This window comes from Electrophorus electricus, chromosome 20, assembly GCF_013358815.1.
Source record: "Electrophorus electricus isolate fEleEle1 chromosome 20, fEleEle1.pri, whole genome shotgun sequence".
Classification (NCBI taxonomy): Eukaryota; Metazoa; Chordata; class Actinopteri; order Gymnotiformes; family Gymnotidae; genus Electrophorus; species Electrophorus electricus.
This window is the reverse complement of record NC_049554.1, coordinates 940,001-965,000: the sequence shown is the minus strand read 5'-3', so window position 1 is coordinate 965,000 and position 25,000 is coordinate 940,001. Positions and strand designations below refer to the sequence as shown.

General features: G+C 41.7%; 1 protein-coding gene across 3 annotated transcripts in view; it reads right to left on the bottom strand.

Annotated features, from left to right (window-relative positions):
• The window catches only part of LOC113583593 (plexin-A2-like), a 90,424-nt gene that overhangs the window by 44,728 nt on the left and 20,696 nt on the right, over nt 1-25,000 (bottom strand). For all 3 annotated transcript variants that reach the window (XM_035520207.1, XM_035520208.1, XM_035520209.1), the window contains exons 2-4: nt 20,610-21,945; nt 17,906-18,088; nt 7,752-7,886 (exon numbers count right to left, since the gene is read on the bottom strand). In XM_035520207.1, coding sequence (XP_035376100.1) covers nt 7,752-7,886; nt 17,906-18,088; nt 20,610-21,800 — 1,509 coding nt within the window. In that variant the 5' untranslated portion in view covers nt 21,801-21,945. The remainder of the gene's footprint in view (nt 1-7,751; nt 7,887-17,905; nt 18,089-20,609; nt 21,946-25,000) is intronic.

The window sequence follows — 25,000 nt, the reverse complement described above, 5'->3', positions numbered from 1 at the left end:
TGATTTTCCCAGACACTCAGAATATAAATGATATGGTAACTAGTCTAAGACTGAGACGTCAATCTTTATGCAAGGGCTTTGTCAGTCTGACAGAGCATCTATATCTGTTTAGGACTGTTATTTCTAAAACTTCATTATATGAAAGTTATACATTCATTTTTGTAGACTGTCAGGCATGGAGTGTAAAATGAGGAGAACCACAAGTACATTTGAGTGGAAACCAGCAGCAGTGAAAAAGTGAATACTAGCCTGCCCTGGGGAGACCAAATCAAATACAGGACTGAATTATACTTCAGTTTAATTAGACTGCTTCCATACCCAAACAGCCCATTACGTTCCATTAAACAAGTCTTCATTCATCTGCCATTGATATGTTGAGACAAAAGAACAGTTTTTTAGCAGTGAAATGCTTTCCATTATTGTATTTCCTAAATTTGTCAAAATGCATAATACTAATCTTTAAGTACAAATATAACTGCAATTTCAGACCCAAAACCAGGAAATTCCTTTCTGTTTTGTGTATATAAAAACTTTTTTTTGGCATATTTGTAATCATGCAACCATGACTGCTATACATATAAACTTCTGGTGAGCATTTTTTTGTATGTGGTGATTTTCTCCTGTATTTGTCAGAGCTTTTTAGCATATCATCTGCTGTGCTGTATGATAATGTCATAACTTCTGTATCGCTATGTATTCTGTGCCCCCAGAATAGAAAAATAGGTATGAGCCTCAGTTGTAGCTCCAGACCAATAAACCATGAATTTTGAGAGGCAATATAAAAGCACAGTGAAATATCCAAAAATAATCTGATCTATTTTGCGACTGTCAGCTTTTGAGATTACACTGCAGAGATTTTGTAAACTTGTCACATAACTGAGCATCTGCCAGGATATGTGCTCTGTATGTGTGTGTCTACAATTGTTGGTGTATTTGTGCGTCTATGCATGTACGTGCCTCTGCGTGTGTTTGTATGTCTGTGCATGTATGATCCTCTGTGCACGTGGGTGTGTATGAGTGTGTGTTTACGTGTGTGTGTGTGTGTGTGTGTGTGTGTGTGTGTGTGCGTGCATGTGCATGTATGTGCAAAGTAACAGGTGCAGCAAAAAAATAAATAATTATATATATAAAAAATCATATTTATGCACAGGTACACTCCGGTCGGGGGTGATGTGTAGGGGATGCACAAGAGGACGCATACACACACGTATGCCAGCAGTTGACTGAGAGTGTGAATCCTTCACAAATGATCTTCACACGCACAAGCTCGGAGTTTGCTGTTGTTGGTTTGGGTGGTGTGGTGAGATGCACATCTCCATACAGTGCTGCTAATCTCACCTGAAAACTACCCCACACTAAGAGAACATGTGATAAAAGTTGTTAAACCATAGAAGAAGGATGAGAGGTTTACAAATCCTTTTGGCGAAGCTCCGTGAAACTCTGTGAAACTAGAGTTCGCTAGCAAGGTAGTTAAGTTGCTGGTGGCTGTTTATAGTTACCAAGCTGTGTTCAGTGTTCAATACTGTCATACTCAAGACAATATTCAAGATCATATTAGTGTCTTGTCATACACTCGGTTTTTCACTCTTGAACACTGGGAACTGGCTATTATTGATTTATTTATTTTATTTAGAAAGAAACTGCACAAGAACTGATCAAAGAAGGTGATGCTGCTGTGATAACCTTTTGTGAACAAATGACTGGAAATATTTTTAAATTATGAGATTTTATATATATATATATATATTCAATCACTTTTGTGCCAATTAACAATTAGCCCCCTCATGCCCATGTATATATATATATATATATAGCTTTGACATTAGCCCCCTCATGCCCATGTATATATATATATATATATATAGCTTTGACATTAGCCCCCTCATGCTCATGTGTGTATATATATATATATATAGCTTTGACATTAGCCCCCTCATGCCCATGTATATATATATATATATATATAGCTTTGACATTAGCCCCCTCATGCCCATGTATATATATATATATAGCTTTGACATTAGCCCCCTCATGCCCATGTATATATATATATATAGCTTTGACATTAGCCCCCTCATGCCCATGTATATATATATAGCTTTGACATTAGCCCCCTCATGCCCATGTATATATATATATATATAGCTTTGACATTAGCCCCCTCATGCCCATGTATATATATATATATATAGCTTTGACATTAGCCCCCTCATGCCCATGTATATATATATATATATAGCTTTGACATTAGCCCCCTCATGCCCATGTATGTATATATATATATATAGCTTTGACATTAGCCCCCTCATGCCCATGTATATATATATATATATATATAGCTTTGACATTAGCCCCCTCATGCCCATGTATGTATATATATATATATAGCTTTGACATTAGCCCCCTCATGCCCATGTATATATATATATATATATAGCTTTGACATTAGCCCCCTCATGCCCATGTATATATATATATATATATATATATATAGCTTTGACATTAGCCCCCTCATGCCCATGTATATATATATATAGCTTTGACATTAGCCCCCTCATGCCCATGTATATATATATATATATAGCTTTGACATTAGCCCCCTCATGCCCATGTATATATATATAGCTTTGACATTAGCCCCCTCATGCCCATGTGTGTATATATATATATATAGCTTTGACATTAGCCCCCTCATGCCCATGTATATATATATATATATATATATAGCTTTGACATTAGCCCCCTCATGCCCATGTATATATATATATATAGCTTTGACATGAGCCCCCTCATGCCCATGTATATATATATAGCTTTGACATTAGCCCCCTCATGCCCATGTATATATATATATATAGCTTTGACATTAGCCCCCTCATGCCCATGTATATATATATAGCTTTGACATTAGCCCCCTCATGCCCATGTATATATATATATATAGCTTTGACATTAGCCCCCTCATGCCCATGTATATATATATATAGCTTTGACATTAGCCCCCTCATGCCCATGTATATATATATATATATATATATAGCTTTGACATTAGCCCCCTCATGCCCATGTATATATATATATAGCTTTGACATTAGCCCCCTCATGCCCATGTATATATATATATATATATATAGCTTTGACATTAGCCCCCTCATGCCCATGTATATATATATATATATATAGCTTTGACATTAGCCCCCTCATGCCCATGTATATATATATATATATAGCTTTGACATTAGCCCCCTCATGCCCATGTATATATATATATATATATATAGCTTTGACATTAGCCCCCTCATGCCCATGTATATATATATATATATATATATATAGCTTTGACATTAGCCCCCTCAAGCACATTTATATATATATATAGCTTTGACATTAGCCCCCTCATGCCCATGTATATATATATATATATATATAGCTTTGACATTAGCCCCCTCATGCCCATGTATATATATATATATATATATATAGCTTTGACATTAGCCCCCTCATGCCCATGTATATATATATATATATAGCTTTGACATTAGCCCCCTCATGCCCATGTATATATATATATATATATATATAGCTTTGACATTAGCCCCCTCATGCCCATGTATATATATATATAGCTTTGACATTAGCCCCCTCATGCCCATGTATATATATATATAGCTTTGACATTAGCCCCCTCATGCCCATGTATATATATATATATATAGCTTTGACATTAGCCCCCTCATGCCCATGTATATATATATATATAGCTTTGACATTAGCCCCCCCATGCCCATGTATATATATATATAGCTTTGACATTAGCCCCCTCATGCCCATGTATATATATATATATAGCTTTGACATTAGCCCCCTCATGCCCATGTATATATATATATATAGCTTTGACATTAGCCCCCTCATGCCCATGTATATATATATATATAGCTTTGACATTAGCCCCCCTCATGCCCATGTGTGTATATATATATAGCTTTGACATTAGCCCCCTCATGCCCATGTATATATATATATATAGCTTTGACATTAGCCCCCCTCATGCCCATGTATATATATATATATATATATAGCTTTGACATTAGCCCCCTCATGCCCATGTGTGTATATATATATAGCTTTGACATTAGCCCCCTCATGCCCATGTATATATATATATAGCTTTGACATTAGCCCCCTCATGCCCATGTATATATATATATATAGCTTTGACATTAGCCCCCTCATGCCCATGTATATATATATATATAGCTTTGACATTAGCCCCCTCATGCCCATGTATATATATATATATATATATCTTTGACATTAGCCCCCTCATGCCCATGTATATATATATATATATATATAGCTTTGACATTAGCCCCCCTCATGCCCAGTATATATATATATATATAGCTTTGACATTAGCCCCCTCATGCCCATGTATATATATATATATATATATATAGCTTTGACATTAGCCCCCTCATGCCCATGTATATATATATATAGCTTTGACATTAGCCCCCTCATGCCCATGTATATATATATATAGCTTTGACATTAGCCCCCTCATGCCCATGTATATATATATATATATAGCTTTGACATTAGCCCCCTCATGCCCATGTATATATATATATATAGCTTTGACATTAGCCCCCTCATGCCCATGTATATATATATATAGCTTTGACATTAGCCCCCTCATGCCCATGTATATATATATATATAGCTTTGACATTAGCCCCCTCATGCCCATGTATATATATATATATAGCTTTGACATTAGCCCCCTCATGCCCATGTATATATATATATATAGCTTTGACATTAGCCCCCTCATGCCCATGTGTGTATATATATATAGCTTTGACATTAGCCCCCTCATGCCCATGTATATATATATATATAGCTTTGACATTAGCCCCCTCATGCCCATGTATATATATATATATATATATATCTTTGACATTAGCCCCCTCATGCCCATGTATATATATATATAGCTTTGACATTAGCCCCCTCATGCCCATGTATATATATATATAGCTTTGACATTAGCCCCCTCATGCCCATGTATATATATATATATAGCTTTGACATTAGCCCCCTCATGCCCATGTGTGTATATATATATAGCTTTGACATTAGCCCCCTCATGCCCATGTATGTGTATATATATATATATATAGCTTTGACATTAGCCCCCTCATGCCCATGTATATATATATAGCTTTGACATTAGCCCCCTCATGCCCATGTATATATATATATATATAGCTTTGACATTAGCCCCCTCATGCCCATGTATATATATATATATAGCTTTGACATTAGCCCCCTCATGCCCATGTGTGTATATATATATAGCTTTGACATTAGCCCCCTCATGCCCATGTATGTGTATATATATATAGCTTTGACATGGGCATGAGGGGGCTAATTGTTCATTGGCACAAAAGTGTTTGAATGGTGTGTGATTGAGTATGCTGTCTGGATGTGGAGCTCCATTGTTCTCTGCATTCTGAAAGCCTGAACAGATCTCTCTGGGAATAACAAACAGATGCTACCATTTCAAACACACACACACATACACACACAACATCCTTACTGTGTTGGAACTCAAATAGTTTTTAAATATATCCTTCATATGTTTAGCCACAGAAAAATGTGATGTTCAAATGTTTAGCTGTTTTATAAACTAAATCTCTAAATCGTTTACTGTCATACATAAAGTCATTACAATCTGATTTAATATTGGACACACACACACACAAATAAACACACATGTGCGCACACACACGCGCGCGCACACACACACACAAAAATACACACATCTCTCCTCTACTCTATTCAGTGGGCTCATTATTATTCTCCATCACAACTCAATATGTCTCTCCATCCCTCTAGCCCTCTCTCTCTCTTTCACCTCATCCCCCTCTCTCTTGCCCTGCTTCTCCCTCACTCTCTCTCTCTCTCTTCATTCCATTATCTGTCTGTTGTTCACAGAAAACTGCCCTTCCAGGAGCCTCACACACCAAATGAAAGCAGATTGTCTCATCCTCCACACCCACCCACACCTCTGCCAGTGCATATCTACAACTCGCAAAAAAATGCAGCACACAAACAAGGTAGACAGACAGAGAGAGGAAAAGAGAGAGACAAGAAAACCTGAAGAGAGAAGGGCAGTCAGACAGACAGAGGGAGAGACAAAGAAAAGGAGAGACCCACAAAGAGAAGTACGGACAGAACAAGGAAGACCTGGAGACCCACAGAGAGAAGGAGAGACACACAGAGAGAAGGAGAGACACACAGAGAGTGTCCCAGAGAGAAGAAGACCCACAGAGAGAAGGAGAGACCCACAGAGAGAAGGAGAGACCCACAGAGACAAGGAGAGACACACAGAGAGAAGGAGAGACACACAGAGAGTGTCCCAGAGAGAGGAAGACCCACAGAGAGAAGGAGAGACACACAGAGAGAAGGAGAGACACACAGAGAGAAGGAGAGACAGACAGATAAAGACCTGGAGAGGGGAGAAGAAACAAACTGAGCTCTTGAAGTGACCGAGCAGGGAATCATCATCATAGCTGAGCAGATCTGCATCATCCATATTCCACTTCTCCTTGTAGCTCCACTCTTATTCAACAGAGAATGTTTCTCAGAGAGTCCCAACAATATATGATGGGCCTGTCTGCTTTGTTTTCAAAGACACCGATGAAAGAATTGTATAAGTTCAGACATCTCCCAGTGCTCCTGTTTTGTTCTGTTTATCTGCCTGCAGTTTCTGGACTGAGTGGGAAGTCATTTGGGACTAAACGTTTTGTCCTGGCATGTGATACAGCTGTGATACAGACAATGAAGAGAGCAGAGGATAGTGGGAATTAAACCAAAGCACAGTTGTCCTTTCAACAGTGTGTGCAACGTCATGTTGGTTGCGGTGTGTGTGTGTGTGTGTGAAGTTACATTAGTAAACATTCTCTACTTCCATCAAGTGATTATTTTTGCCACAGTTATGTTCTATAGAGTAATGGGATTAAAGTTCAAAGCAGAATCCCTCTCACAGACACACACACACACACACACACACACACACTCACACTCACACACACTCACACTCACACTCACACTCACACACACACTCACACACACACTCACACACACACACACTCACACTCACACTCACACTCACACACACACACTCACACTCACATACACACACACACACACTCACACTCACACACACACATACACACACACACACACACTCACACTCACACTCACACTCACACACACTCACACTCACACACACTCACACTCACACTCACACTCACACACACACATACACACACACACACACACACTCAGATCCATCAGCACAGTGGCTAGAACTGTCCACCAAAGTCCAGTTCCAGCTGCAGAACCAGAACAGGGCTGGGGCTGGTTCATCCTACTGGGGACACTCACATGCAGAGACGCACACATCGCCACACAAACTTCCTCGACAGGGAGTACATGAGCAATATACACGCATCAGTGAATAACTGGAGCAAGCCTACACACATGCACGCATACACACTCACTCACACCTCCCTCATTTGTATGGGTGTGTTCTGGTTTCAAAGTTATATGCATAATGTCGTATATCATAGCATAGAAGGCAATACAGGTGTATGTGCTCACATATAGACACACTCACACACACACACACACAGAACATGCACCAACCCAGAAATGTTATGTCACATACACCCACACACCTGTCTCTCGCTCATGGTGTAGAGGTAGCGGTGGTCGAGGGAGAAGCCCATATCTGGGAGAATAGAGCTTCCATCCTTCATCACTCGCACAGTCTCATAGAGAACCCCACTCCTACCCGGACCATCCACGCGCACCTGAGAGAGGGGGAGAAAGAGAAAGAGAGGAGAAAGGGAGAACCAGACAGAAACAGTGAGGCAGGCGGAGACACAGAAAAACAAAAAGATGAAACAACTTCACTTTATGAGAATACTTGACAGAAATGTAAAAAGAACAGAAAACAGAAGCCAGAACCAGCCACAGAGCTGGACTGGGCTGGGCCGAGCTGGTTCTGCAGTGCAGACTAACGCTGTTCTTGCTCTGAAGCAGATTAAAACCAAAAACATATATTTTCAGTGAACCAAAACTTAGCTCAGTAAATCATGATTTGTACTCATTGTCATAATTGTAATCACTTTGGATAAAAAAGAGTCAGCTAAATGTCGTAAATGATTCGTCGCTGCCAGGAATGTGACCAACAAACCTGGAACACATCATGAAGCAAAAAGAAAGGACTTTTTTCCCAAAAGGGCATTTAACCCTCAAAACCTCTCCCCCATGGAAACGCACATCCCTTACAAGCACATACGCACGCATACGCAATATCCTTTCCCTCATTCCTGTTCAATCTCTTTCATCTTTAGTCTCTATACAGCAGCTACTGTGAAATTGGAAGAGGGCCTGGTATTGTCTGAAAGTTAAGATGTGTTAGTATTTAGGAAGCTTCTGTGGTAGAGTTTTGGAGATTTTATAAAAACAGTTTCTCCAAAAGCACTGCGGTTCCTGTCAAATGGCTGAATATTACAGTGAAACTGCTGTCTAAATGACAACCATAACCTTACATTGCTTTGAGGGAATTTCAGAACAACATTCACAAATGTGAAAGCTTGTTGGTTTGGGTGTGGGGCAGACTGTTAATAAGCTGCTTCAAAATCAAGAGGAACTCCTGCAGTGAATGTCAGGCAGAATCTCCTATATAATGACTCCCAACACTCTTAGTCCTTTAAAGCCCTCCCGCCCCCACCCCATACACACAGACAGATGTAGACCCTCGAAAACACCCCCATCACCAAAAACCCGTCTTCAAGCATAAGGGCTATTCTGGGAATAATAAGGAGGGTAGGGATTGGAGGATGTCCTTCTAGCTCTCTGCATCCCTGGTTGCTAGCTAACACAAGAAACAGATCTAGAAGATTCCAGATCTAGATCTGGAAGCCAGTGCCTACACTACTAACGCTGGTTGGAATAAAAGTTCACTGCACACTTTGCAAAAGGTAAGAAAAGTTTTAAAAGGAAAAACAAACAAACCAGGACACAGTTTTGTGAGCATGTGTGAGCATGTTGTCTCCTAGAGCTCTCAGTCACAGTTCTTATGAACCCTACTCTTTAGACAATGTGAGTCTGTTTGTTGGGGTGGGTTATACTACACAGTGGGTTATGCACAAAGTCTGTATGCACAAAGATCGGTTGGCCTCTGAAATGTTAAGATACGCACACACAGTGGGATAAACTGTGATGTACTGTGATAAACTGTGATAAACTGTGATAAACTGATGTACTGTGATAAACTGTGATGTACTGTGATGTACTGTGATGTACTGTGATAAACTGTGATGTACTGTGATGTACTGTGATGTACTGTGATAAACTGTGATGTACTGTGATGTACTGTGATGTACTGTGATAAACTGTGATGTACTGTGATGTACTGTGATGTACTGTGATAAACTGTGATAAACTGTGATGTACTGTGATAAACTGATGTACTGTGATAAACTGTGATAAACTGTGATGTACTGTGATAAACTGATGTACTGTGATAAACTGTGATGTACTGTGATGTACTGTGACAAACTGTGATAAACTGTGATAAACTGTGATGTACTGTGATGTACTGTGATAAACTGTGATGTACTGTGATAAACTGTGATAAACTGTGATGTACCGTGATAAACTGTGATGTACTGTGATAAACTGTGATGTACTGTGATGTACTGTGATAAACTGTGATAAACTGTGATAAACTGTGATGTACTGTGATAAACTGTGATGTACTGTGATGTACTGTGATGTACTGTGATAAACTGTGATGTACCGTGATAAACTGTGATGTACTGTGATAAACTGTGATGTACCGTGATAAACTGTGATGAACTGTGATAAACTGTGATGTACTGTTTTACTGCGCACTCTGAATCCTTCTCACATTACACACATTCACTATCTCAGAGCTGTGGTAATCCTGTTAGCTTTTCCGGTCTGGTCAACTTATGCTCAATATCAGTTTTATCTGCCCTTTTCTACCCTGTCTTTCTACTGACCCTGCAAGAATTTACACACACACACACACACACACACACATACACACACACACACACACACACACACACACACACACACACACACACTCTTTATCTCTCCAGAGAATTAATAAAAGTACTGTTGAATTAGGGCAAGTATGATACCTAGTTCTAATCCCTACCTTAATCTGTTATATTAGAGCAGGACCAAAGACACCTGGTGTAAGCATTCTGGATTACAGTGAGGGAAAGTACAGAGATAGAAATGAAAAGGTGAGTAAGAGACACAGAGCAGGAGAAAGATTTTCTTATTCTTTGTTTTGATTATGGTATGTGTTTCCTCTGATCGTTAAGGCCATTGGTGGTGAAATAGCGGTTTTCCAGTCCTGAGACTGCACAACCCAAGGGCACTTCCTGCTATTGTGTGAGAACTGATCCGAGCGTATAAGTCCGTAGTCACTGTGTGAAATAATGTCACAGAATTTCAGAGAGAGAGAGAGAGAGAGAGAGAGAGAGAGCGAGAGAGAGCCCATTTTTGGCCTGTTTGGGGGTGAGTATGATGGCAAACTTTGAAACTGGTCAGAGTGCATGAGGAGGAAGCTGACTTTTTGGGCACAATCTCTAAATATGATGAACTTTCACCACAAGAAGTGCAAATTTAGGTGTTACAGAGGAAGACACTATAAACAGATATAGACTGAGGAGGGATACGATTTTGCAGTTCTGCCATGATTTAGAAAAAGTATTCATCAGCTCAGTGCAACTATGCAGTCCTCGTCTTAGTTAAAGTTTACAAATCCGGTGCATTTTTGGTAGATTTAAGCGCATCACTGGTCTCATTAATGGGGTTAATGGGTCCTCTGTCTCTTGGCATGGGTCTTTAATATGCATGACCTCACTTACATGTCGGTTTTGATTGGTTTTCATCACAGCCACAGATTAATTTACCACAGCGGTTAATTGACACTGGTACACAAAATATTGCCATGGTAACTTCATGATTAGGAATTAAATACCATGTCACACATTTTGAGTGGCATAGTGTAGTTACTGTCAAATTTTAGGAATCTGGACCACTTTATCTTCTTTCCTAAAAAGTCTTATAAAATGCATCATTTTATTTTCATCTCGATATACACAGAATGGACACACGCTTCATCACTGGGTGAACCTGTTGGAGTTTTGGGATGAAGCTGTAAAATTAGACACAAAGAATGAATTCTGCTCATAAAAAAGGAACAAAATCTTCTCCTGGCAGTCGACCAGGGTGGCTTGGGGTTTCACAGACCCCAGCTAGAAGCCCATCTCACACACCAGTGATCCTCCTCCTCACACTTCATAGCTTACTCATGTTTCTCATGGTGTATCTTCTTCCACTCCACCCATTCCCACACTCGTTACCTCAAAAATAGAAAACGGCACTTGGGGGGAAAAAAAGAAACGTACCACAAACTGTTTCAGATTACCCACAGTGCTGTGTGGCTTCTGAATGAGGGTTCCTTATTGTAACCCAGCAGTATTACAATGGCAGGGTCACACAATAAACATGTGGGAGACAGCTAAGTATAGCATGACCTTTTTTGAGTTTGAGGTCAAGTTTGAGTTGAGATTGTCTCCCAGCAGAATCACTGATGAGAGAAAACTGTGGATTCATACTGTTCATAGTAGTATCACAACAAAGGGCAAATTAGAGACTCACGTTTAGTCCAACATGGCGGATTCACCAGAGGCCAGAAAGAGTCATATGAGAGTGAAACCACTTTGACTGGGTGAAGGGAAATGCAGCCAGACTTGGCATCATACGTCTATTGTGCAGTTTGGGCCTCCATTCTCCGATATGCAATCTACGCATGCGACTCTGATACAATCCGGATGGTGCAAGTCAGAGTTATAATAGTTCCTGCTGCTTCCTGCTTCCTGTGAGTGACAGTGTTCTCTTTCCCATGCAAACTGGCATTATTATAGTTTAAAATAAAAATAGGAAGCATAGATTCCGGTGGAAGTATTACAAACAACCTGGGAAATGTCATACAGAGCAAATCTCTGGATCATGCAGTGTTCCGTCACTGTGGCCAACGACCACGAGAAGGGAATCCAGTTAGAGATGATGCAGTAATCTCAAGGTTGTGAGTCACAGAGAGGTTAAGCAGGGTATTACAGTGTCACTCATAACATAGGGACAGGAGGGATAACTTTCTAGTTTTCTTGGAAACAAATATAGTTGTCTGCAGAGGGTCAGTGCTTTTGTGTAGGTAGGTGTAGGTGTGTGTGTGTGTGCATGCATGCGTGCGTGCAAGAGATAGAGAGAGAGATTGTCTATCTGCGCAACTCTTTACAATCATGGCCCAAAAAACAAGAAGTAACACACTCTTTCAGCTGAGCAGAGCTTCTCCTAATTGACTTTGAGAAGCAAGAGAACAATAGTTCTGGGACCCCTGCTGACTGTGCTGGGCCATAATGAGCTAGTGGGTTTTGTTAGTGCTCTCCGTCACGTCTCAGAGTTCCCCAGACGGGACCTGAGTCTGTATCAATCACACTTCTCAGCTCTCTCATGAACCACATTCGACTCAGGTTTAGAGCAGGACATCTACTCACGGAACAATGAATTTTTCTTCTGAAACACAAACTAAAAACGGTGGACTTTATAGTACTTTTATGCCAAATCCAAATCTGTTATTAGAATTTTTATATCACACATCAGTTCTATGGAAATTACATTTCACATTAATTATATACCATTTATTCATAAATAGGGCTGTTATTACACTTAAAATATATATAAACTGAATGCTAAAATTGATCAAATGTATAATGTATAATTTCTGCCTGTATGTGACCTCAAAAACCCTCTTCTGTGTCCAGCAGTTTTCTGCCAACATAGAGGGGATCCACTTTCCTTGGTACCAGTTTTACTTACTATACATAATAACATACAAAATACCCACATAGGAAAAACGAATATACAAAAAACCTATGGGTGATACAGAAATTCTGAAAACATATGTGGATCTAGCAAGAAGAAATACATCATAAACAGGTATAATTTTTTGCAGGAAGCAAAATCGTTGTTGACTGGTGTAATCGACTTTCTGTTTCCCCAGGGCTGCGTTGATTACAATCTGAATGTAATCTACTGCACCGATCTGGCTCGATAATCCCAGGCCAAGACAATATCACAGCTTCTCATACATAACTGGTAATAGTGGTAACTGGTATCTAGTAATAATTCTTTCCTGATAGCTACAATCTGTGGATATAGCCTACCCACTATCGTAAAAATGTCCTCTTTTAGATTAGGCTACATTAGGCATGTGGCCAGGAAACATGATATAGTTGATATTTCACAAGAAACATCACATTCTTAGAATCTCATTATCACCAACAACATGCAAATAAGTTGCAGTTTAAAGGAAAACCATTGGCAAGCAATACGTGCAGCTAGCCAATAGTACTGGTTTCAGTGAGTGCCACTTGCAGTATGAGCTGCAAGTTTGAACAACAATAGAATATTCACACTAGAGAAAAAAAAATCAACATTCCTGATATCAGATAGCCTCAGGGAAAGCCAGAGGATTTGGCGATCTCTTAAATGACATTTTTCTGACAGCTGATTGCGCCAAGAGCCGTTTACAATCTGTAACATGGAATTTAACCTGCCTCGGAGCAGCATAAGTTGCCATGGTGATGCATCCCAATAAAAAGTGATACAGCATTGTGAGACAGAAAATCCAGAGATGGATCAAACTGTATCTGAAGTTAGCCAGCTATGTATTAAATCCTGCTCAGCGAGACAAGCCTGCAGTAATCTTCCTGTTGTTGTTGTTGACACTGTTACATTATCAGAAGTGAGCCTTAGCTCTAGCTGTTTGTGCCCTTCACTCTTAACAGCTCCACTCTGCCTCTGGTCATGCTTTCTTCCTCCCTCTCAATCTCCTCTCGTCCTCTGTATTCTCCATTTTCCCTCTCTCCTCATCATTCCTGCGCACTCCCAAGGGCCGTTGGAAGATGGAGTACAGGCAGACAGAGGAGAGGCAGACGCCGGTCTCGGCTTCGTGTTTTAAGGGCTCACTAAATGCAGTGTGGAGTTTGTGAGTTTGTTAATGCTGTTTGTGGCTTATCAGTGATAGCAGATTGTACAAGTTGGTAATTGTGAATAAAAGCAACTTTTCTCTTTAGACATAAACAGTGTGCTAGTAACGATCTATGAGCCATGGAGAAAAACAACATTTTCCCCTGTAAGATTGTCTCCAGTAAAGAAAAATAAAAACAGTCCTGTTTTCCCCCCTGAAGGCCCTTAATGAACTGAGTCAACAGCAAATGCTTCTCTCAAAAGACTTCAGCACTAGTGGAAAACATGATGTGCACAGAGCTACTGTGTTGCTTTTTTGGGGTGTTTTTGCTAGTGTGTGTGTGCATGCACTTTTGTGTGTATTTCCACCAGACCAGACTACTGAAGCACATGCAAAGTTAGCAACGTACCTACAGGGCTGTGACCCATGAGCAACAGCAACACCATAGCACTAACTATTTCTAACTAACCAAGGAACGGCAGAAAAGTGTAAGTACGTGTGTGTGTGTGTGTGTTGCCTTTACTGTTTTTTCATGACCATCAGTGTATATGTGAAAACACACGGACGATTATAAACTACCGTCTCAGTCTTGCGTGCCAACGCACTGAAGTGTGTTGCTTGTTTACCAGCCTCCAGGCACCCAAGCTGCTCCTGTTTTTTCTCAGGTTTCTTTAAGAAGGTAGATGATTATATCTGGACCTGCTGCATTCTGACGATCATGACCATTTTCCATTCATTACAAACAGTCAGTGCGGGTTTAGCAAATCTTCACTTCAGGGATGTGAAAAGGGCAGCTTTGCTTGCGTATAAATCAAGATTAACCTGAGTTCATTAGAACTGCCTACCCAGGTTTCTAACAGGTTCCCATCATGACACCAGCATGTTAGGCACAGCTGTGTGTGGTGCATGCCAATTACCAACTGACTTGAACAAACAGACAGAACAGAGTTTAGTCTTGGTGAAAAGAGCACCAAAATGGGCACCATTTTTTGTATAAAAATAACGATCACATTCTCACACAGATACAATTCTATGCATGTTTAGAGATTTCCTCTAAGGCACATTAATAATCTGAATGCCAAGCTGGTGTGGACTAACTTTGGACTGTTATATACAGGATATAACCAGCTGAGAGTTGAACAGCAGCGGACAGGAAGGATGGAAATATGAAAGCAAAAAATAAAAGATATAAAACCCTAGAAGATTAATGAAAAGAAAAAACGATGACAAACATTTGGCATAGGTAAGGCAGATTTATATTCCAATTCACCTACAGGAAGTTAGAAGAGGGGTAAGAAGTGTCCACTACACGAGCATAGCTATTACTGCAGAAACATGCAATCATCAGGCTGGCTGGCTTGGCCAAGAGACAGCCGAGACAGCCAGCGCGCATGCACACATACACACACACATACAAACACACACATATATGCAGAATTTGTATGAGGCAGAGGTCTTCCGGATGCTTTTGTGGCACTGTAACCCTGACTATAAATCACCCCTCCAGAGGAGAGCACAGTATATGCTGGTACTGATGGATAGAGGTGATGCAACATAAACCAAATTTTTAACCAATCAAACATTCTGAGGTTGAGTTTTTGAATTCACAATGAACATGTTCAAGTTAAAGTGCCCTACAAGGCTTTTTAAAAAAGTCAGAGACCAATCAGCAACGAATTCATGAATACTGATGTGTGCATGCAATGATGGGAATGTTCTTGCGTCACTGGCTCTCTGGCCCTGCTATTCTCCTTGGTGTATCTGGCCTGCTACAAATATGGACAAATATGGACGGTTGCTTGGAAGGTGACCTCTGACCCATGTGTGTAGTCTATCCTGAGTGATCCGCTAATGGATTTCATGGTCGTGTTTTGCTTTTTGTGGTCTGTTAAGCTAAGCACTCGTGCTCGCTCGCTCGCTCACACACACACACACACACACACACAAATATATGACACTGAGGTTTTTTGGATTAATCAAAGACTCGTGGCATCTCATCTTCACTCTGTCCATCCCTTTGCATTCCATTTACCAAACACACAGCATTCCACACTCGGAATGTTCAGGAAAAGCAGTACAGATTAAATGGCAGAGGAACGCTTAGGGAAAAGAACTGCACCATAGCAAAGTAGAAAAAAGAGGAGCACTGCACACAGAGAAGACTTAGCGAAGGAGATGAATCAAACGACACAGTAGGCACCCAAAAGGAACCTTAATTACGAATCACTTAAACATTCAGTTCAGACTAGGTTGGGAAAAACAGCCTGGACTGTTGTTTGTTGCTGTTGCTTTTATTTGCTGTTTTAAATGAATTACTTAAAAGAATCTGCGTTCCGAACACATCCCAGTGTTCCACACCAGCGATACATTTATGCTTGTGTTAGCCAGGGCAGAGGGTGTGAGCCCTCAGAAGCCGTCATTTCGCTAAAGAGAGACAGAGATAGCGGGGTGGAGAGAGGGAGAGAAAGAAAGAAGCAAAGTTTCTTTATTCTCTCTCTCTCTCTCTCTCTCTCCCTCTCTCTCTCTCTGTCTCTCTCTGTCTCTCTCGCTCTCTCTCTCCCTCTCTCTCTCTCTGTCTCTCTCTCTCTCTCTCCCTCTCTCTCTCTCTCTCTCTCTCTCTCTCTCTATCTCTCTCCCTCTCTCTCTCTCCCTCTCTCTCTCTCTCTCTCTCTCTCTCTCTCTCTCTCTCTCTCTCTCTCTCTATCTCTCTCTCTCTCTCTCCCTCTTTCACAAAAGGAGTCAGAGGGGCTAAATTAGCCAGCAGGGCAACTGTCAACAGCAGCAATAAAGTTACACTGAGGGGTGTGTGTGTGTGTGTGTGTCCATATGACACTTATTTTATAAGAAACATCTCACCACTATTCATAAATATTTTTTTTTAAGTGTAACTCTCCCTCCACCTTCTCTCTGGCTCTCTCTCCATTTCTGCTAGAGATATCACACCCCATTATATCAGTGTATTTAATTAATTATACTAAGTGTGTGTGTGTGTGTGTGTGTGTGTGTGTGTGTGTGTGTGTGTGTGTGTGTGTGTGTGTGTGTGTGTGTGTGTATTGCAGACACAGCAGATTTAGCAAATAACCAGGAATCATCCATTCCACATCATGTCCTCCACCCTCAGAAACAAGTATTCAAACAGATCACAGTATTGAACAGCTCGCTCTCACAGGAGCCGTGTTTTGGACTTTGTTTAGTTTTTTGTTGGTTTTCTTTTACATTAGGAGAGAACTGCTATCCTGAGTGATTTCACCCTGATAGACAGAAAACATACACTAATTCTTATTACTGCCAGCCTTTCTTAGTTTCTTAGCTGATGAAATAACTCCGTAACATACACACGGACCTTCCTAGTCATCATGGCAGAAGCTAAAAACAGCAAGCTCTATGCAGCAAACACCTAAAGCCTTTCTCCCTCACTCACTCTCCCTCTCTGTCCCTTTACTGCTAGGGCCCTTCTGGCAGTACTGATCCTACTGGTTCAGGTCCTCGCACTCACTTCTCTCTGACCTCCTGAACACCTGTCTGAGGGGAAAATACCACGTCATTACCACAGTGTTTCCTACTCCCAGACCAGAGCTCAGTGTGTCCCCTAGTCACCATTCCAGGGCTGGACAAGGACATCGCAGAAACATTTTCACAGAGTACGTCACACTCAAACGGCCCCACAGCCATAAACTCCAGGTGTGAACTCAAATAAACATAACCAAGTTAAGGCAGTTATGACACTTTTGTCTACGTTCCTCCCACCTTCCTGATGTTTCCGGAACGGGTGCCGAGGAAAGCCACGCAGTAGCCATTGTAGATATAAGCGGAGACTGCGGTCAGCCGTTCGGCTGTCTCTGTGTAGATGGTGTGACCCGTGACGAGCTCAGAGCCACCAAGTGGCTGGTTGATGTCCAGGCCACAGAAATGGTCATCTATGGGGACTGGCTGCAGAAAGAGAGGGAGAGGATAGCAGAGAGATTAGACAGTGACCAGAGAGGACAAACATATGCCTTCTACTACTGCTACTGCTACTACTACTACTAATAATAATAATAATAATACAGCATAATTGAGCTTTATTCTGGAGCTAATTAGAAGGGCCCTAAAGGGAGATCTAAGCAACTGACATAAGCATCTGCAACCTTGTATAACCTGCAACCTTGTATAAAGTCAGACATTTAACTCGGAGTGTGGCAGAAATATCACTGCACACAGCGGGGAATGTCTCGTCGCTACTTCCAAAGCCCACAGCAGAATATCATAGCACACACTGGGCATACGTGTAGTACTGGAGAGGCTGGCAGCTGGGCAAAGCAGGATAGTGGGAAATGGAGTTGATCATTGTGCTGTTTCTAAATGCCAATGATCTGAGAATATATTTCTAACACAGAAGTGACCAAGGCACTACAAGTCCCATCAGCTAGATTTGTGTTTTTGGGAAACTGTTCGGGGTTACTGGAGAAAGAGAGGTTCTCTCCCTCCCAAACTGAAGGAGAACAAGAAGGCGGCGGTGTTAAAGGTGTAGTGGAAGGTGTTAAGGGCTCCCTCTCACTTTTCTGAATAATTCCATTAAATCTGAATTCTATGCATTTTCTTAGTGTACTTGTGTGTTTATTGTTGTGCTGTTTTATTTGTGCTCCTTTTGTTTTTGTTCATGAAAAAGAATCAAATGTAATCACTTGGCAGTTTGTCAACATTTAACATTTTCTGTAATTCACCCTGTTATAAGTCAGTTTTCCATGACCAGTATTAATTCAGAAAATCCTGATCATAAGTAACACTGGAATTGTAGTTATTAGTTATATAATTCTGTTTATTTATTTCATTCTTATCAGAATCATGTTGAAATGGGAAATTGGTGCCAATAAACCAGCTCCATTATTTAGGAACCTCTTAATCTGTGGCTAACTCTAACACGCTGTCCACAGCCACATCGATGTAGCGCCTCAGATTTATAGTTAACGAGGGCCATGCTATGGTATCTCCATGCTGCCTGGCCTGTTCCTCCATTAGAGAGCTGTCAGAGGGAACGTAAACATTGTCGTCACTGGAAACTGCGTCATCCACTAACGCCTTCAGGTGCAGAGGTGCTCCTGCATTTAGCACAAAATTGAGTAACAGGGAAGCACTGCCCCAACAGCTGGTGAGTCATTCCATTAGACCAGAGAACGATGCAGAGTTCATAAATCATTATGCAGTCCATTTATGACCCTCCTAGCTACCCTCGCTATCACTGCAATCTAACTGCCTTGCATTGCAACAGTAGGTGCCCGATGCTTGTATCTGCTTTTCTGATCGGTACAGGTTATATGTTAGAGTGCAGATATTCTTGTCCAACACCTGCCGCACGCAGATACGTCCAGGTGTCCAGGTGTCCAGGTGTCCAGGTGCCCGCCCCTGTGAGCTCCAGTCATGTGCAGGTCAGCTGGTAGGTTTGCTCCAGCACAGAGAGCAGGCTCCCTTTCTACCTTCTCACTGAACCCCACTACGCACACAGAATGGGCAAACAGCCTTCAAAGCACAGCCCTCCCTCTGCACCGCCAAATCAAATCATGGCTGCGTGCAGACGGGCTTCTGCCGGAGACGGGAGCTTTAGCATGATTCAGTAACTCTGGGCTGGCGTGGACATTAAAATTAATGGCAGGATGTAGAACAGCGTGCTTAACAGCAACAAAGAGTAACGAAGCAGTTATGCGAATGTTGTCAGAGGAAAAAGCCAGAGAACCTCACTGACTATCAATCGGAGGGGGAGAGAGACAATGAAGAAAGGTAAAAAGAGAGAGATGGAGAGAAAGATGAAAGAGAGAGAGAGTCTCCCGAGGTAGGAATAGAAAGCTGTCTGTCCTGCATCACAGCATGAGCTTTTAAGATAATGCAATGAAAACCATTTTCTCCCACTAAAACTATTTTATGTGTAAAACCTGCCATGACTAATTGCAGTTTTTCACCAATAACTAAAGTAAATAAAAATCAGATGTGGATAAACATTACATTGCACTCTCAGGTATGATCCATGGATTCATCCTCTGCTCGTTCAGCTGAATAAATCACCATCAAAGAGGACAAGAAACAGCTTGATTACTCAAATAAGAAACAGCTGGACAGCTCTGACCTTACTCATAGAGGCACATTTTACACATTTTACACATTTTAATGGGAAGTATTGTTAACACTGAAAAACCTGTGGCAGCAATTCTTTTAACCTTTAACTGGGGCTTATCTTTAACATATACATACATATAGAAATACATATATATATATATATATATATATATATATATATATATATATATATATATATATATATATATATATATATATATATAGACAGGATAATAATGCCTCTTTCTTACCATTTATAATTGTTATAATAATTTATAATTGGAAAGTTATTAACAGTTATAAACAGTTACGAATGGGTACTAAAATTTATCAAGAGTAATTAACAGTTACAAGCAGTTCCTACCGCTTTTGTGCACTGGACATCTTTTCCCAGTAGCCAGTGGAGTTCCAGGTTTCCTTCCCCCTGGTAGCACCACCGGAGCCTCTCTTTGATGCGGATGTTTATGTCTCGGATAGTGAACAGGCAAAGCGCAGAGTCATCGGAGGGGCTCAGGAACTGCTTCTGTCCTTTCGAAAAGACAGCGAAGAGCACATCTTCCTGCTCGCTAGCGTTGAGCGCCCCAGCAAGGACGCTTCCGGCCTTGGCCAGGTATGCCGCCTGGAGTAGACGGTACTCCACGCCCTTGCGCGCACAGCCCATCGGCAGCGAGACGTACGAGTGGAACTTGTTGTCGCCCTTGCAGAGGCGCACGACGCGGGTGGTGTAGAAGAGGTCATCGGTGGAGCTGCCTCCCACCCCTCCGTTCGCTGTCTCTGGCTGCACTGTGAGGAAGTATACGAAGTCGCCGCTGGAGAAGCCATAGACGTAGTAGATGTCGAAGTGCACCACCAGTGCCAGCGTGTCCGAGGGGATCTTCACCAGAGACGACACAAAGTCCGTGTGCAGCTCGTAGTCCAGCATGGCCGCCGACTCTGGATCCCGAGGGAGCTTCCGGCTGGAGATGGTGGGGAAATAGTCCTGCTTGCCACCCACGGCCGTGCCGATGTAGAGCGTGGCGTCGCGCCCGCGGGCGCCCACGATCACGCCGCACATGCCACCCGTTTGGTTCACGCTGGAGAAGTAGTGCTCCTTCCTGTGAGACGGCTCAGCCAGGATGAAGAGGTCGTCGAGGCGGAGCAGCTTGCAGACGCCCTGGTACAGGCTCCCGCAGGCCAGCAACCGATTCTGTGAATGCTCGATGAGCAGTAGCTTGTTGACGTTGTTGGCGGGGCTGAGCGGCTCGGCGCATGGCTGGATGCTGAGCGGTGGATAACACACCTGGTTATCCAGCTCTGGGCCTGTGCTGTGGGACACCAGCAGCACCAGCTCTGGCGACAGCTTATATACACGGTTCACGCCACCCACGTAGACCGCGCCAGTTGACTGGTGGATGGCCAGGTGACTCAGGCTCCACTCCTTCCTCTCCGACTGGAAGGTGTTCACCGTCTGGCCAGAGGACGTACTCACGAAGATAGATGATGCAATCAACCACAGTGGAACCAGGAAGCAGGTCTTACGACGGCCATGCAGCGTGACGCTGTAGCTGCTCTCCATTACTGAACGTGCTCAGACTGCTATGGCTTGGGAAAAACTGGGCCAATGTTTTCTTTTTCTTCGTTCGTTCTCTCCGTGGCTGGATTAGTGTTGAAAGTTGTCTTCAGTAGTCACATAATGGAATAGGTCGTCTGGAGAGCCCAACCTGAGAGAGCAGAGGGGGATAAAAGAGGAACCTTTGAGACAGAGAATCAGATAGGAAGTAACAGTGCAAAACAGACAGATGCTCCTTGTAAGACAAAGAAAATGTCCCTCCAGCACAAAGCTCTCGATCTAAAGTGGGAGAGAAGGTGTCTGCTGGGAAACTTTACATCAGTCCTGACAACAGAACACAGGGGAGGACCTCACAGAACACAGAAAGATCCAGAGAACTGCTATCACGTTCCCATCTGCCCAATGCCCTGATGTCCCTCTCTCCCTTAATCTCAATCCATCTGTTTTACTTCCCCCTCTCTCCCCTCTCTCGGTCTCCCCTTCTGTTTACTTCTCTCTCTCTCTCTCTGTGATGGGCTATAACACACATCAAGGAGACATGACTCATGTAATCAGTTAATAAAAGTAGTGTAGACCTTTATACTTTTGGCAATCAATACAGAGAGAGAGAGAGAGAGTAGGCTATAGCCTTTATTACCCTCTAGATCTGAATGTTCATTAACTGACTGTGACTGCAGAGGTGGTCCACACCCCATTACACATATATACACAAACACACACAAAAAAACACAACAAAACACACACACACACACACGGACACACGCACGTAGCTCCCCGTTTACTGTGCATTAATGCTGTCATTAAATTAGAATGTAAATTTATTAATTATGCTTTCAATTTTTGCTTCCATCGTCTTTCGCTCCCTCCCCACCACTCTCTCCACTCCTCAGAGCAGAATTCATCTCGTTCCCTTATGAGTGACATTCACAAATTAATCAGCCTTTTTTTGCAGGGGGTGTTCAGGGTGCCATAAAAGCATTAGAGATTCTGAGTCAGGCTTCTGCACCCTCTCCACATTGCTCTTTAATTTCATTTGCATATTTTACGCAGATATATTATGCAAAAGACGTACAGTAGAGCACAGTAGGAAGCTGTAGGAAAGAAAGAGGTTAGCAGCTGAAGCATCATTAAAAATCAAGAACGATTAGGATACTTAGAATGGCAGTGAGGTTTCAAGCGGCATTGTCACGGATGTTAAATACACATTCCGCTGATTAAAATCTCCCCTCCGGATTCGGACGCGTCCCTCTTTTCAGTGCGATGAGCCAACACATCAAAGCGCTGTCTTCCCCATTAGCCTGCTGATTTCCAAGTGATTTCTTTCATGGTTTAATAACTGCAAATCTGAAGTCAATCGATTCTCCACACACAAGGTTCATGCTGGATACGCTGTTCAAAGACGGTGAGGTCCCCTGTTAGAGTAGCTGTGATACATTTTTAATTTACAGCAAGGGTCTCCGGGTTCAGGTTGGGAATAATGCAATACAGTTAATCTTGGAGACCCTGTATGTTTACAGTTAGGCACTGTTGCCCATCTGTTACCATGCACAGTTTGTATTAGTAATCCTCTAAATCTTCATGTGAAGTTTCTGAAGCAGCTTACTGACCCAGGGTAGAACTCCCACTGCCCACTACCATACAACTACCATACTAATATACCACTACTACTCCACACCACTAATATACCACCCCCATACAACCAATATACCACTACTGTACCAATACCATACAACTAATATACCACCACACCACTAATCTACCACCCCCATACAACCAATATACCACTACTGTACCAATACCATACAACTAATATACCAGTCACACCACTAATCTACCACCCCCATACAACCAATATACCACTACTGTACCAATACCATACAACTCATATACCAGTCACACCACTAATATACCACCCCCATACAACCAATATACCACTACTGTACCAATACCATACAACTAATATACCACAGTCACACCACTAATATACCACCCCATACATCTAATATACCACTACTGTACCAATACCATACAACTAATATACCAGTCACACCACTAATATACCACCCCCATACAACCAATATACCACTACTGTACCAATACCATACAACTAATATACCACCACACCACTAATATACCACCCCCATACAACCAATATACCACTACTGTACCAATACCATACAACTAATATACCAGTCACACCACTAATATACCACCCCCATACAACCAATATACCACTACTGTACCAATACCATACAACTAATATACCAGTCACACCACTAATATACCACCCCCATACAACCAATATACCACTACTGTACCAATACCATACAACTAATATACCACCACACCACTAATATACCACCCCCATACAACCAATATACCACTACTGTACCAATACCATACAACTAATATACCAGTCACACCACTAATATACCACCCCCATACAACCAATATACCACTACTGTACCAATACCATACAACTCATATACCAGTCACACCACTAATATACCACCCCCATACAACCAATATACCACTACTGTACCAATACCATACAACTAATATACCAGTCACACCACTAATCTACCACCCCCATACAACCAATATACCACTACTGTACCAATACCATACAACTAATATACCACAGTCACACCACTAATATACCACCCCCATACAACCAATATACCACTACTGTACCAATACCATACAACTAATATACCACAGTCACACCACTAATATACCACCCCCATACAACCAATATACCACTACTGTACCAATACCATACAACTAATATACCACAGTCACACCACTAATATACCACCCCCATACAACCAATATACCACTACTGTACCAATACCATGCAACTAATATACCAGTCACACCACTAATATACCACCCCCATACAACCAATATACCACTACTGTACCAATACCATACAACTAATGTACCACAACCACACCATTAATATACCACCCCCATACAACCAATATACCACTACTGTACCAATACCATACAACTAATATACCAGTCACACCACTAATATACCACCCCCATACCGCCAATATACCACTACTGTACCAATACCATACAACTAATATACCACCACACCACTAATATACCACCCCCATACAACCAATATACCACTACTGTACCAATACCATACAACTAATATACCAGTCACACCACTAATATACCACCCCCATACAACC